Genomic DNA, 14,823 nt, shown 5'->3' with positions numbered 1-14,823 from the left:
TGCTATATTTTCTATCCGGGCGACTTAATTCTGCCCCACCCGGGATTCAGTGCAGAAAGTATGATCACCCCAGCCATCTCTTGGATCACCTACACTCGGACGCTAAACATTTAAACGGACATTCGTGCACCCTGGTAAATAAGCACGATGCCCAAGAACAGCGCAGGAACCATTTAGGTTTCAGAGTTCCTGTGCTGCTGACTCAAGGCAACTCCCCCTTCCCCAGCTCCGGGTTCGCCGCGCACGCGCGCTTCGTCTGCGCCGCGCACGCCAACCAAACCGCGCAGCAACGTCCTCTGACGGACAGCGCCAGCATCCAATAGAAACGCGATAGGGCAGAGAATGAGCCAATGGTGTCGATGGAAGGCGGGACGAGCGTTGGTAGTCAGGTTTGGTTGATCTGATCCCCTCCCCACGTGTGTGGAGAGTTTGCTACTGTAACAATTTAGAACTGTCAGCTGTAAAGCTGCAACTGAGGCAGTAAAACACTTACCCTATACCTTTGTGTGGGGAGGAGAAAAGAAAAATACATTTTATTTACAATTATATTATACTTACCATGACTAAAGAGAAGAGGAGTAGAGCTAAGTCCCAAACGCTGAAACTTTCCGCAAATGAGGAACAGTCAACTTCTGCACAGCCGGGTGCCCCCAAAGCGAAAAGGAAGAGGAGAAACAGATCCCAGGTGAGTGGCGGCAGCAGGCAAGCTCCCAACACTAACCACAGCAAACCTTTGGACTCTCATTTCCAATCACAGTAAACGTGGTTCCTCTTTTCATGAAACTCTGATGCTCGATATTAAAGACAATATTTATGCTGCACTCTTTGGCATCTTAATACGGGTGCGAATTGACTTTAAGGCTTGAGGTGGGAGAGGTCACACATCAGAGAGATTTTGCATTTTTATGTTCCTGCACCCCTAACATTACTTTACATTGCTACAGCAGCGAACATATACAAATGGTCTCAATTAAATAGGCTAATTGAATTTGTCGATCAATTGACAGAATCACAAACTTGACAAATCAAAAATGAATGGCAAATTTTAAACATGCTGTAAATATATTGTGCAAAAGAAACTACCACTATCACAAATATATATAGATATAATTGTTTTTATCCATATAATTGTTTGAGGTTAAGGGGAAATTCCATCTCCTTTTGGAGGGAATATCTGATTTGTAAAGGATCTTTGAGAAGTTTTTCTTCACTTGTCCGTTGTCAAAAGGTTACTGGGGAAAAATTGTGAGTACATTGGAGCTTTTATTATTTTAGAATAGATGGTTTAAAGTTGTGGTTTATAATCTGGTTTGCTTATCCTTCTGCAAATTCATAACTTTATTCTTTGAGAAACTTGATTTGTACTTTTTAGCCTGCACTGCTTAATGTCTCAGCAGAGTGTTTTGCACTAATACAAAGATTAGAAGTATATGATTCACAGTCCTTCATTTCTGGTGTCTATGAAAAAAAAGGTGATACACCATTTATCTGATGGCATTCCGTCCCATTGCGGATAGAATAAAAATGTTGGTTCATAGGAAGTATAGGTTTCCTAACAAAGCTGCTTATGTTTTGAGCTTGAGCATTTTATTCAAGAGCCTGAAATGCAGTAACAGGGTCTATGGAATATGATTCCACATCTGTGTTACTGCTGTCCACTCAGGTTGGATAGTGTCATGGATTTTTTTTTACATTGCTGCATCACTATTGCTGCAGACCATTTTCATATCTCGTCAGAAAGACAGCATTTCTGACAATGCTGGTCTTCCTCACTCCAGTACCCGCCTAAGTTATGTCCTTAAGTCCTGGAGTGAGTTTTAATTTGACATCAATGTGACTCTTCGATGAGTTGGAACAATGAAATCGATGTGATGCTGATGCAATGCATGAACCAGGCAAGTGTGCCATACGCCAGATGATTGGTCGTAATTGACCACCACTGCTGATATCTTCCAGAGATATAATATCATTCATCTTGTAACAATTTAATAGGTCTAGCGATTCTTGCTAGAGAAATAGTAACCACTATGAGAACATTCTGACATGGTAAACTACCTGGCTATGGTGACTTAACTTCCACCAGTAACTCTTTGCACACATAGAGACTTCTAAGCTCTAATATTTGTCAACTTGAGCCAAAGCTTTCTATACTTGCACAAATAAATAGGCCATCCTCTTTTAGGGCAAAATTTCAAACTTCATATTGGACAAATGGAAACTTAATTTTCTTGGACGTCTGTTTGTTTTTAAGATTCTGCAGCGTGTTGAGTTATGCTGCTCTCCAAAAAGGAGAGATTTTATATACTTGTTTGATGCAAATCAATCGGCGGCATGGTATCACAGTGATAGCATAGTTAGCTTCGTAGCTCCAGAGTCCTAGGTTTGATTCCCGGTTTGGTTCACTGTCTGTGCGGAGTCTGTATGTTCTCCCCGTGTCTGCGTGGGTTTCTTCCGGGTGCTCCGGTTTCCTCCCACAGTTCAAAGATGTGCTGGTTAGGTGGATTGGACATACTAAATTGTCCTTGGGTTAGGTGGGGTTACTGGGTTACGGGGGCAGAGTGGGGTATGGGGTTAAGTGGCGGTGCAGACCCGATTGGCCGAATGGCCTCCTTCTGCACTGTTAATTCTATGATTCTATGAAAAACTAAGTGTTGCAATTGATGCCTCTTAATCTTTGTTTATGCTCACTGCAAAAGTCAACTTCTGTACTAAGCTTATGCTTCCTATAAGTTGGAAGTTTGACCTTATGTGGGTTGATAAGCCTTTAAGTCAATCTACAATTAAACAGCCGGGATATGTTTTCATGATCTGTAGATCTCTAGACATTAGATCATAGGATCTGGGAGTCACTAGCTAGGCCAGCATTTATTGTCCATCCCTAATTGCCCTTGAGAAGGTGGTGGTAAGCTGCCTTCCTCAAACCGCTGCAGGCTCTGGTGTTGGTACAGCCACAGGGCTGTTAGCAAGGGAGTTTTAGGATTTTGACCCAGCAATAGTGAACGAGTGGTGATACATTTCCAAGTCAGAATGCTATGTGGCTTGGAGAGGAATTTCCAGGTGGTGGTGTTCCCATCCATCTGCTGCCTTTGTCCTTCTACATGGTAGCAGACGTAGGCTTGGGAAGTGCAGTCGAAGGAACATTGGTGAGTTCCAACAGTGCATCTTGTAGCTGGTACTGCCACTGTGCATTGGTGGTGGAGGGAGCAGATGTTTGTGGATGGGTTGCCAATCAAGCAGGCTGCTATGTCCTAGATAGAGTGCTGTTGGAGCTGCACTCATCCAGGCAAGTGGAGAGAATTCCATCACACTCATGACTATTGCCCTGTTGATGGTGAATACACTTTGGGGAATCGAGGGTTGCGTTCCTCGCCACAAGATTCCTAGCCTCGGACCTGCTCTTCGTACCACCAACAGATTGTTTAACTCGGGGCATAACCCCCAATTCGATCATGCGAGAGAAATGTACACAGAAACATGTTGAGTTTGCAAATTAAAATAACAGATACGTTACATTAATAGACGTTAGGCAGCATGGTGGCGCAGTGGTTAGCACTGCTGCATGACGGTGCTGAGGACCCGGGTTCGTTCCCGGCCCTGGGTCACTGTCGTGTGGAGTTTGCCCATTCTTCCCGTTTCTGAGTGGGTCTCACCTCCACAATCCAAAGATGAGCAGGCTAGGTGCATTGGCATTGCTACATTGCTCCTTAATTGGGAAAAAAAGAATTGGGTACTCTAAATTTATTTTAAAAATTAATAGAAGTTATAGGCTCTTTAATACCATGTTATGTGAGCTCCCAGTACTGTAATATACAACTTCCTGTGGAGGTTTCCCATGAACATAGAACATAGAACATAGAACAGTACAGCACAGAACAGGCCCTTCGGCCCTCAATGTTGTGCCGAGCCATGATCACCCCACTTAAACCCACGTAACCCGCAACCCAACAATCCCCCCATTAACCTTACACTACGGGCAATTTAGCATGGCCAATCCACCTAACCCGCACATCTTTGGACTGTGGGAGGAAACCGGAGCACCCGGAGGAAACCCACGCGCACACGGGGAGGACGTGCAGACTCCACACAGACAGTGACCCAGCCGGGAATCGAACCTGGGACCCTGGAGCTGTGAAGCATTGATGCTAACCACCATGCTACCGTGAGGCCCTTTACAAATGTAAAGATTTCATTATACTGGAGTCCTTATTTCAGATGAAACACACCATAATCTCCCCCATTAGCACTGCAGTAACCTGGAAGTTTGGTTTCCAAATGACCTGAACTGCTGTTCTGATCTATTCGGCTGAACAGTGTACTTAATGCTGCAGAACAAGAGAGACAGTTCCTGCTTTTAGTGTTCCTTTGACCCTCTTCTCAACAGGTATGGAAGCAAGTTTCTAATCACTCCCCAAGTTAAGTGCTTTAACTGGAGGACTTTCAGTGCCCTAATGAATTTAGCCTAGCGTGATGATCACGTTGATCGTGTTGGCAACTCTGTATATGATTTAACTTCATATGCCAGAAATTTCCACCTGAAATGATGAAATAACATCACACAAATAACACAACCACCAACAACATAATTTCAACCCTCAAAGAATCTATAATTTAATGAGCTATAGTTAAAGAATCATTGGAGCCTTCCAGCTTCTGACAGCTCGGGGAGGATGTCTGTTGTGATTTAATGTGTGATGCTTCCAGACTAAATTGTGGATTTGAATTACAAAAGCACATGGACACTCTTGGCAGATACAAGTTGACAGTCATCAGTTTGAATTTGCCACTTTTGGCAGAGCTAACGTCTGATACATTAGGAAATAATGATCACATTTTGATGATAGAATGGAGATCCTTTTTCCTATAATCTCATTTTAAACAATAATCCAATCTAAGTGATAGGATCCAGGAAATCCTAGAGTGTAGTTCCATAAAATCCTTACAGTGCAGAAGGAGGCCATTCGGCCCATCGAGTCTGCACTGACCCTCTGAAAGAGCACCCGACCTAGACCCACTCTCCCATCCGATCCTCGTTCATGCATTATACTTTTGCTCAGGTTACTGTAACTTCTAATGGCCCATACACTTGCATTGAGATACAATGATCTTTGCATGGGTGGCACCGTGACGCAGTGGTTAGCACTGCCTCACGACACCGAGGACCCAGGTTCAATCCCGGCCCCGGGTCACTGTCCGTGTGGAGTTTCCACATTCTCCCCGTGTCTGCGTGGGTCTTACCCCCACAACCCAAAGATGTGCATGGTAGGTGGATTGGCCATGCTAAATTGCCCCTTAATTGGAAAAACAAATGAATTGGGCACTTAAAATTTATTTTTAAAAAATGGTCTTTGCATAGAGGTGATGGGATGTGCAGCACACAACAATGTTTTGGGAATAGTAGCATAGTGGTTGTGTCACTGAGCTAGTAATCCATACTAATAATCCAGAGACATGAATTCAAATCCTACCATGGCATCTGGGGAATTTAAATTCAGTTAATTAAACAACAATTTGGAATAAAAAGCTAATCTGAGTAATGGTGCCTAGATAACTACCAGTTTGTTGTAAAAACCCATCTAGTTCGCTTAGGTCCTTTTTAGGCTAGTAAATCTGCTGTCCTTATCTGCTCTGGCCTACATCCAGAACCACAACAATGTGATTAGTTCCTAACTGAAAGGAGTACAAGGAGGTAGCAAGCCACTCAGTCATCTACTTTCATTAATGACTGAGGATGCTGGAAATCGGAAATAAAACAGAAAATGCTGTAAAAAATCCACAGGTCTGGCAGCATCTGTGGATAGAGAAGTGGAGTTAACTTTTCAAGTCTGTATGACTCCCTAGAGCTAAAGAGGGAGAAAAGTGATGGATTTTGTGCTGTTTAAGAGGAGGTGGAACAGAGTGGAAGGTCAGAGATAGGTGGAAACTAAGAGAGATTGAGAAAGATGTCATGGGCACAAGACAATGGGAGTATTAATGGTATTGTTAAAGACTAAAGGAGGCGCTGATCGCGGCAGAAAGGTAAGGCAGCAGAATGTGTAAATAGCAGAATAAAGGTCAGCGCTCTGTGATGGCAAAGCGTAAGAACAAGTGACAGATGGCCCTGTGGGGGAAGGTGGTGGGGGGCATTGGGACAGACAAAAGAAAATCATTAATATTAAAAAACTGGAATTAAAGAAGCAGGTTGATGGAGAGCGTGTTCACAGTCTGAAGCTGTTGAACTCCGTGTTGAGTCCGGAAGGCTGTAAAGTGCTTAATCAGAAGTTAAGGTGCTGTTCCTCCAGTTGGCAATGGGCTTCACTGGAACATTGCAACAAGCCAGGATGGATATGAGAGCAAAATGCGGAGTTGAAATGGCAAGTGACAGGCAGGTCTGGGTCCTGCTTGCAAACTAAGCGAAGTTGTTCTGCGAAGCGGTCACTCGGTCTGCGTTTAGTCTCCTCAATGCAGAGGAGACCGCAATGGGAGCAGCAAAGACAGTAAACCAAACTGAAGGAGGTGCAAGTGAAATGTTGCTTCACCTGAAAGGAATGTTTGTACCTTTGGATAGTGAGGAGGTAAAGGAGTAAGTGTTACACCTTCTGTGATTGCGGGGGAGGTGCTGTGGAAAGAGGATGATGAGCTGGGATGATGGAGGTGTTAACCAGTGTGTCACAGAGGGAGAAACCACTGTCGAATGCTGAAGGGTGATGAGGGGAAGATGTGTTGTGAGGCCTTCATTAAGGAGTTGACGGAAATGGTAGATTATGATCCTTAGAATTTGTAGGCTGGTGGGGTGAAAAGTGAGGGCAAGGGGGACTGTATCATGGTTGTGGGAGGGAGGGGAAGGGGTGATGACAGAGGCGTGGGAGATGGGTTGGGTGTGGTTGAGCACCCCATCAACGGGCGCGGGGGGGGGTCTCAGTTCAGGAAAAAAGAGGACATGTCAAAAACGCCATTTGGGAAATTGGGATGGAGCTCTTGCAGGAAGTGGGATGTATAGTACTCTAGTTGAGGTAACTGTGGGAATTAGCGGGCTTGTAATGAGTGCTAGTGGTCAGTCTCTCACTGGAAATAGAGACAGAGAGGTCAAGAAAGGGAATGGAGGTGTCGGAGATTGACCATCTGAAGGAAGGTGAGGGAAGGGTGGAAACTGTACACAAAATTACCGAAGGAATGTTCCACATACCCCACAAAAAGACAGGCATAACTGGGACCCATGCAGGTACCCATAGCCACGATTTTTATTTGCAGGAAGTGAGATAAGTTGAAGAAGAAGAAATTGTTGAGTGAGCCAACAAGTTGAATGAGGCAGAGAAGAGTAATGGTGGACGGGGATTGTTCGGGCCTCTGCTCAAGGAAGAAGCAGAGAGCCCTTGGACCATCCTCATGGGGATGCACCCCCCCCCCCCCCCCCCCACCCACCCACCCACCACACACACACACAGACACCTGTTACTTGTTCATAAGTTTGCGTTCATAGAATGCTGACCTTTGTTCTGCCATTTATACATTCTGGCTCCTTGCCTTTATGCCAGTATTGGCACTTCCTTTAGTCTTTTACACTCATTAACACTCCCTTTGTCTGTGCCTGTAGCACCGTTGTCAAAGTTCCCACCTATCTCTTTGATCTTCTACTTTGCTCCACCCCCTCTTAAACCGTATAAAATCCATCTAATTTCTCCCTCTCTTTAGCTCTGAGGAAGAGTCATACGGACTGGAAACGTTAACGCTGTTTCTCTCTCCGCAAATGCTGCCAGATCTGCTGAGTTTTTCCAGAATTTTCTGTTTTTTTACAATCCGTCGTTAAGGTACCTCAGCACCAACTTCTCAAGGGCAGTCAGCGATGGGCAATATATATCCTGGCCTTGCCATTAACACATGCATCCTGCAAACAGGTAAAGTATTAAAAAAATACCATCCATGGGGTTTTTCTGAGAATAAATTCTGGAATGTTTTCCTCAAAAGCATCTCCATTTCTGTATTTATTTTATTTATTCACAGAATTAGCTATGAGTTGAAGAAGAAATTGTTGAGTGAGCCAACGAGTTGAATGAGGCAGAGAAGAGTAATGGTGGACGGGGATTGTTCACAGGCATTATCTATGAGGAGCGGATGAATAAACTGGATTTGTTCTCACTGGAACGACGAAGGTTGAGGGGCGACCTGATACAGGTCTACAAAATTATGAGGGGCATAGACAGAGTGGATAGTCAGAGGCTTTTCCCAAGGGTAGAGGGGTTAATTACTGGGGGGCATAGGTTTAAGGTGCGAGGGGCAAGGTTTAGAGTAGATGTACGAGGCAAGTTTTTTTACACAGAGGGTAGTGGGTACCTGGAACTCGCTGCCGGAGGAGGTGGTGGAAGCAGGGATGATAGTGACATTTAAGGGGCATCTAGACAAATACATGAATAGGATGGGAATAGAGGGATACGGATCTAGGAGGTGTGGAAGATTGTAGTTTAGTCGGGCAGCAGGCGAAGGGCCTGTCCCTGTGCGGTACTTTTCTTTGTTCTTTGTTCTAGAATGTGACTTTTGCTGGTAAGGTTGGCTCTTTTGACCCATCCCCGGTTTCCCTTGACAAGGTTGTTGTAATGTTCTTGTCGCATGGCGTGATTTATATTACAAGGACATTTTTAGCTAAAGCTATAAACGATTTATTAACATTAACTGTGGGTCAAATACATACAAAACAACAGATGAATAACAGTATGAACATGCACAAGCCACTATCTCTCTCTCTCAGCTCCCAAGTCAGTCTAAGGTCATCTGACTCTAACATTTACTTATATACTAATGAGACTCCTAGTGGTGAGTCAGTGAATTACAACACAATCATGAATATCACTACAGTTGTGGTGAGGGGAGATTGCTGGAGAGGGGGGGTATATTAAGGGGTATGGGGAGCAGAAGAGTGAGAACAGACTTGTGTAGAAGATAACAAAAGGGCTTCCTTGATGTCCTTAATGCCCCATGGAGTTTTTCTTTTGCAGTAACTCTTTATTTATGTGTAACGCTTGTCATGTACACAAAAGGCAGACTAACCAGCACCACCATTGTCAGACCTCTGGAACATTTGGAAAAAGTTCACTTCATTACCTGGTTACTGCATGTTACGATTTGTTCCACAGCATCTATTGGGTGGGAGACCCACCTGAGGCAGTAAATGTGAAAACTGTATTCATCACCAGGCTACTGGGTAACTATAGAGGCAACTGCAATGGCACACATACCACGGTCGTGCCAACACCCTGCTCATGAAGCATAACCACCACCAGAGGCAGGCATATAAACTCCCACAATTCCTTTCTTGGGGTACAAATTAAATCTAGACAAGAGTGAATATTTTATAGTGTCTCGGCCAGGGGTGGGGGGACTGCCATTCCGTAAGGTAGGGACTCACATCAGATACCTGGGGGTGCAGGTTGCTCGAGATTGGGGGTGGCTCCGGAGATACAACATTTCTAGTTTGGTGGGGAGGGTGAAAGCTGATCTGGCAAGATGGGATGGTCTCCCTCTGTCACTGGTGGGTCGGGTACAGACAGTTTAAATGAATATGCTGCCGCGATTCTTGTTTATTTTTCAATGCCTGCCGATTTTCCTACCAAAGGGATTTTAAAAAGAGATTGAAGGGATGATTACCTCGTTCATATGGGGAGGGAAGGTGGCCAGAGTTAGAAAGATGCTACTACAGAGAGGAAGGCAGGCAGGGGGTTTGGGCCTTCCGAACCTGATGGCTTATTACTGGGCGGCGAATGTGGAGAAGGTGCGGAGCTGGGTCAGAGGGGTTGACTCCCAATAGGTAATAATGGAAGAGAGTTTGGGTATGGGGTTGAGATTGAAAGCGCTAGCGACAACGCTGCTCCTGACGGCCCTGGGAGATACTCATGGAGTCCGGTACTAATAGCTTCATTGAGAATTTGGAGGCAGTTTCGACAGCACTTCAGGTTGGGGGCAGGGTGAAGGGAAATGCCGATTCGGGGGAACCATAGATTTGAGCCAGGGAAGTGGGATGGAAATTTTCGGAGATGGGAGGAAAAAGGAATTAGGACACTAAAAGATTTGTTTCTTGGGGGTGGTTTTGCGGGATTGAAGGAGCTGGGAGCGAAGTATGGGTTGGAGCAGGGGGAAATATTTAGATACATGCAGCTTCGAGACTTTGCCAGAAAGGAGATACTGAGCTTCCCAGTAGAGCCAGCTTCCACATTGCTGGAGGAGGTGCTGATGACAGGGGGACTGGAGAAGGGGGTAGTATTGGCGGTTTACGGGGCTATTTTGGAGGACGAGAAGGTGCAGCCAAAAGGGATCAAGGCAAAGTGGGAGGAAGAGTTGGGAGAGGATATGATATGTAGGAGGGGTTCTGGTGTGAGGTGCTTCGGAGGATGAATGCCTCCACCTCATTTGCGAGGTTGCGGCTAATACAGCTGAAGGTGGTGTATAAAGCACACATTACAAGAGTGAGGATGAGCCGGCTCCTTGAGGGGGTGAACGTTGCGGGGGGGGGGGCAAACCATGTTCATATGTTTTGGTCCTGTCCAAAGCTGGAGGATTACTGGAAGGAGGTTTTTGGAGTAATCTCTAAAGTGATGCACGTGAAACTGGACCTGGGCCCCCAGGAGGCCATATTCAGGGTGTTGGACAAGCCAGGGTTGGAAACGGGCGCAGAGGCAAATGTTGTAGCCTTCGCCTCGTTGATTGCCCGAAGGAAGACAACCTCTCCACCCTGTGCCCTGGCGTGGCGGGGGGACCTGCCGGAATTCTTAACGCTTGAAACGGTCAAATGTCAACTGAGGGGAAGGATGGAGGGGTTCTACAATTCATGCGTGTTATTCATTCTGCACTTATGAGAATTGGATCACATCGAACATGGGGGGGGGGGGGTGTTGCTGGGAGGGTTGGGGTACGAGGGACTGTTAATGGTGACTATGGGTGATTCCTGATTCCTTTTTGTCATTTGTATATGTTAACATGTGGGCTAATGTCTGGGGTTTGGTGGGAGGATGGGATTGTTGTTATTGATATGGGGATCGACACTACATTCGTTACTGATTATTTTTTATTGTTGGGTGTAAATTAGGGAGAATATGTGAAAACGAAGGAGAATAAAAAATATTAAAAAAAATAAACTCACCCATTTAACGGCACTACCTCAGAATGTGGTGCATTAATGATACAGGGAATTGAACACACAGGACTTTAAAACAAAAACCTATATTTCCCCCTTCTCTTTTGTTTCCATACACATTATCCTTTAATACTGACTACACACACACACCCTCAACATCATAATCAGGGCTGTGATGGGTGAAATTAGACTTCTAAGACAGTTGGCGTATCCCCTTGGAGAGTTGCATAAAAATTTTATTAACATCAGTCCTTTAGATTACATTAAGATTATTTAGGTATTGCTGCCGGGCCCATTGGTCACTTTTAGCTGTACTGCAGGCTAATGAGTCGTAAATCACTTTTAATTAATACATCTGTGTGCATTTCTGGCATCCCAAAGTAATTTTTTTTTAAAAGGTGTGGAAATGTGGAACTCTAGAGGTGTTTGACCGCTGCTGGTGATTTTTGACCCCAGCCAAAGCTCATTGTACACTGGTCAGTGGTGACATGAATTACTTGATGTCTTTGCAGCTTCAGGTTGGTTGCATTTCATTGATGTCCGTCCAACACAAGCCCAAAACACAAAAAGGTGAACGGTGTACATGTGCGAAGAATGACTGACTTGAAGTGTTGGCCTGTCTTAAAGTGTGTCGAGTGCACACCAATCATGTTGCCCATGGCCTGGTGGAAAGGTTGTCTCCAATTCTTTTCTCATTCGACGCTGTGAATTACGCAGTTGCTAGTTGTGGCTCTTCACATTGTCAGCAGATGGCGCTGAAAGAACAACTTCCAATAATTTAGCAGCAAGTACATGAGCGTGCAGAGTGAGATGTATGTGTACCCTTTGTTCGCATATGCATTCAGAATAACATTTACACATTGTTTGGTAGGATGGCGGTGGAAATAAACATTTTCTTTCCGACTGTACGCACCTTTCCGACTGCCAGAGTTGAGGTGAAAGTGATGGCCCTTGATATCAAGGCAGCATCTGACCAAGTGTAGCATCATGAAGCCAAAACAAAATTCCAGTTGGAATCAGGGAAAAATCTTCACTGGCTGAAGTTCTACATAGCACAAAGGAAGATGGTTGTGATTGCTGGAGGCCAATCATCTCAGCCCCAGGGTATTAACGTAGGAGCATCTCTGAGTAGTGGCCGAGACTCAACCATCTTCAGCTGCTTCATTGATGACCTTTTCAGCACATGATCATTGGGGATATTCTTTGATGATTGCACAATATTATTCAACACCATTGCCCAGACACTGAAGCAGTTCCTGCCTGCATACTGCAAGACCTGGACAACAGTCAGACTTAGACTGATAAGTGGCAAATAATGTTTGCGTTACACAAGTGCCAGACAATGACAACCTCCAACAAGGGAGAATCTAACCATCGCTCCTTGACATTACCATTGCTGAATCCTCCATTATCAACCTCCTGGGAGGCGGGGATTACCATTGAACAGAAACTGAACTGGACAGGCCACATATATATGGTGGCTGCGAAAGTGGTGCAGAAATTGAGAATTCTGTAGAGAATAACTCACTTCCTGACTCCTCCCAAGCCTATCCATTATCAGTAAGGCACAAGTCAGGAGTGTGATGGATGATCCCAGCTTCAACAATGTTCAAGAAGCTCCAAACCAATGCAGCCCGCTTGATCAGCACCCCATCCATCACCTTAAATAGTCACTCTCTCTGCTACAGATACACAGCATGTGCCTTTTAAAAGATACACTGCAGCAACATTTTGTGCATTCATGTTTCGTCCTAGTTTGAACAAAGTCGCTTTAAGAGTCCAATCATGTGACATTGATATTGCCATTGGCCATTTGTACGAACAAATGGACAGTCTATCCTTACAGTCCTCTCGATAAAGCTCTTGTTTGTTTGTACTTTTGTATATCTTTTAAAAATAGCACAAAGGAAACTGGCAATTGGGAGATCGGAACCGCGCAAGCAGACTCCTGGAGAAGAAAATTAAAATATAGAAAAAAACGAAAAAACGTTGATCCGTGGCCGACAACTGAAAAGGATTAAGATACTAAACCTTTACTACACCAATGCTGGCAATGGAGGTGTGCTAAATATCAGTAGCAACAATCGAAGGAACTGACATTTAAGCATAGATTTCGGAGGAAACAACATCGAAAAGAAGCTTGCCATGTGCTCTACCTGGAAAGATCAGGCACAGTGAACTGTAAGGACTAAGTACCCTGCAACAACCGTATAGAGCTGGGAGTGTTCCAAAATTCTGAAAGAAACAGGCTGAGATCAGGGGTACCATGTTTGAAAGGAAAGTGAGGTAGTGGTAAACATTTTGTGGCACATTGTAACGTAACCATCAAGAAGGTGAATCAATCTCGCAGTTCATAGCTACTTTAAAGAAGTTGGCTGACTATTGTGAATTTGTGGATATCATTAGAGACAGAGTAGTGTGTGGGTTAAGAAGTAAAGCTATCCAAAAAAGGCTGTTAACGGGAAGCAACCTAAACTTAAAGAACATAGAATATAGAAAAATACAGCACAGAACAGGCCCTTTGACCGACGATGTTGTGCCAAACCGTTGTCCAGGCTTTAGAAGTTGTGATCTCAATGGAATTAGCAGGTAAGGAAGCCCAACAATTAAGTTTGAGCACTAGGATCCATAAAATATCGACTGAGACCTGAACACAGACACAGGTTTGAAAATGCCACCGATGTGCAAAAACTGGTCCCGCAACAGCTGACTGCTGGTGCAAAGATGCAAAATGCCGGAATTGTGGTAAAAAGGGGCACAATTAAAGTGCGTGTTGGAGAAAGAAGTTCTAAACAAGAACAATAAATAGCAAGAACAAAGTGTATCTAATGGAAAACCAAATAGAGGCATAAAGATACAAAAAAGGCATGAGAGAGGACCAGAGTCAGTCAGATGACGAATTGTCATTGAACCTACTGGGAGCAATGAGTCACTTCTTTACTGGGTGGACAACCAGTGAAAATGGAGATGGACACTGGTGCTTCTGTTTCATTGATGCCAGAAACCGTTTAACAAGAGAATCTGCAACATATTGCCTTAAAACCCTCAAAAGATAATTCTAAAAACAGCAGTTCCGTTGAGGGGCCACATTGATGTAAATGTGCAGCTAAATGGGCAGACCGCAGACTTGATCCTGCTTGTCAAGATAACTATCGAGCCCCAATGGGGAGAACCTGGCTGGAGAGAGTCAAGCTAAACTGGGCCACGGTGAATCTCATGTCGGAGTCTGAAGCAGGTGTACTGATGATTTTAAAGAAACACACCCTATTCTTTAATGGGGAGCTGGGCAGCATAAAATAAATCTCAAATCAAGCTAAACATTAAGGACGAAAACCAAGCAAGGTGCTTAAAAGGCCAGGTCAGTGCCATACGCCATCAGGCCTAAGCTTGAGGCAGAATTAAAGAGGCTGGTCCAGATGGGGGTCCTCAAACCTGTTAATGTGAGTGGGCCACGCCCATAGTACCCGTAATAAAGAAAGATGGTTCAGTCCGAACGTGTGGTGATTTTAAAGTCACTATCAAACCGGTACTGTGTGCGAAGCAGTACCCTCTGCCTTTAATTGATTATTTATTTGCTGGGTTGACTGGAGGCCAGCATTTCAATAAAGCTGACCTTAGTCAAGCTTATCTCCCGATTAAATATAGATCCAGATTCACAACAGTATTTGACATTCATGACACATGAAGGGCTATTCAGTTATAGAAATCTTCCATTTGACATCACG

The 14,823-nt window shown here is 44.5% G+C and overlaps 1 protein-coding gene across 1 annotated transcript in view; it reads left to right on the top strand.

Moving 5' to 3' along the window:
* Positions 1 to 381: 381 nt before the first annotated feature.
* Positions 382 to 14,823, top strand: part of LOC119978050 (uncharacterized protein C7orf50) — a 431,834-nt gene continuing 417,392 nt past the window's right edge. The window contains exon 1 of the mRNA XM_038819398.1: positions 382 to 685. Coding sequence (XP_038675326.1) covers positions 560 to 685 — 126 coding nt within the window. The 5' untranslated portion in view covers positions 382 to 559. The remainder of the gene's footprint in view (positions 686 to 14,823) is intronic.

This window comes from Scyliorhinus canicula, chromosome 15 (assembly GCF_902713615.1).
Source record: "Scyliorhinus canicula chromosome 15, sScyCan1.1, whole genome shotgun sequence".
Taxonomy (NCBI): Eukaryota; Metazoa; Chordata; class Chondrichthyes; order Carcharhiniformes; family Scyliorhinidae; genus Scyliorhinus; species Scyliorhinus canicula.
Note: the sequence above shows the minus strand (reverse complement) of the source record. Positions and strands in the feature narration are given on the sequence as shown.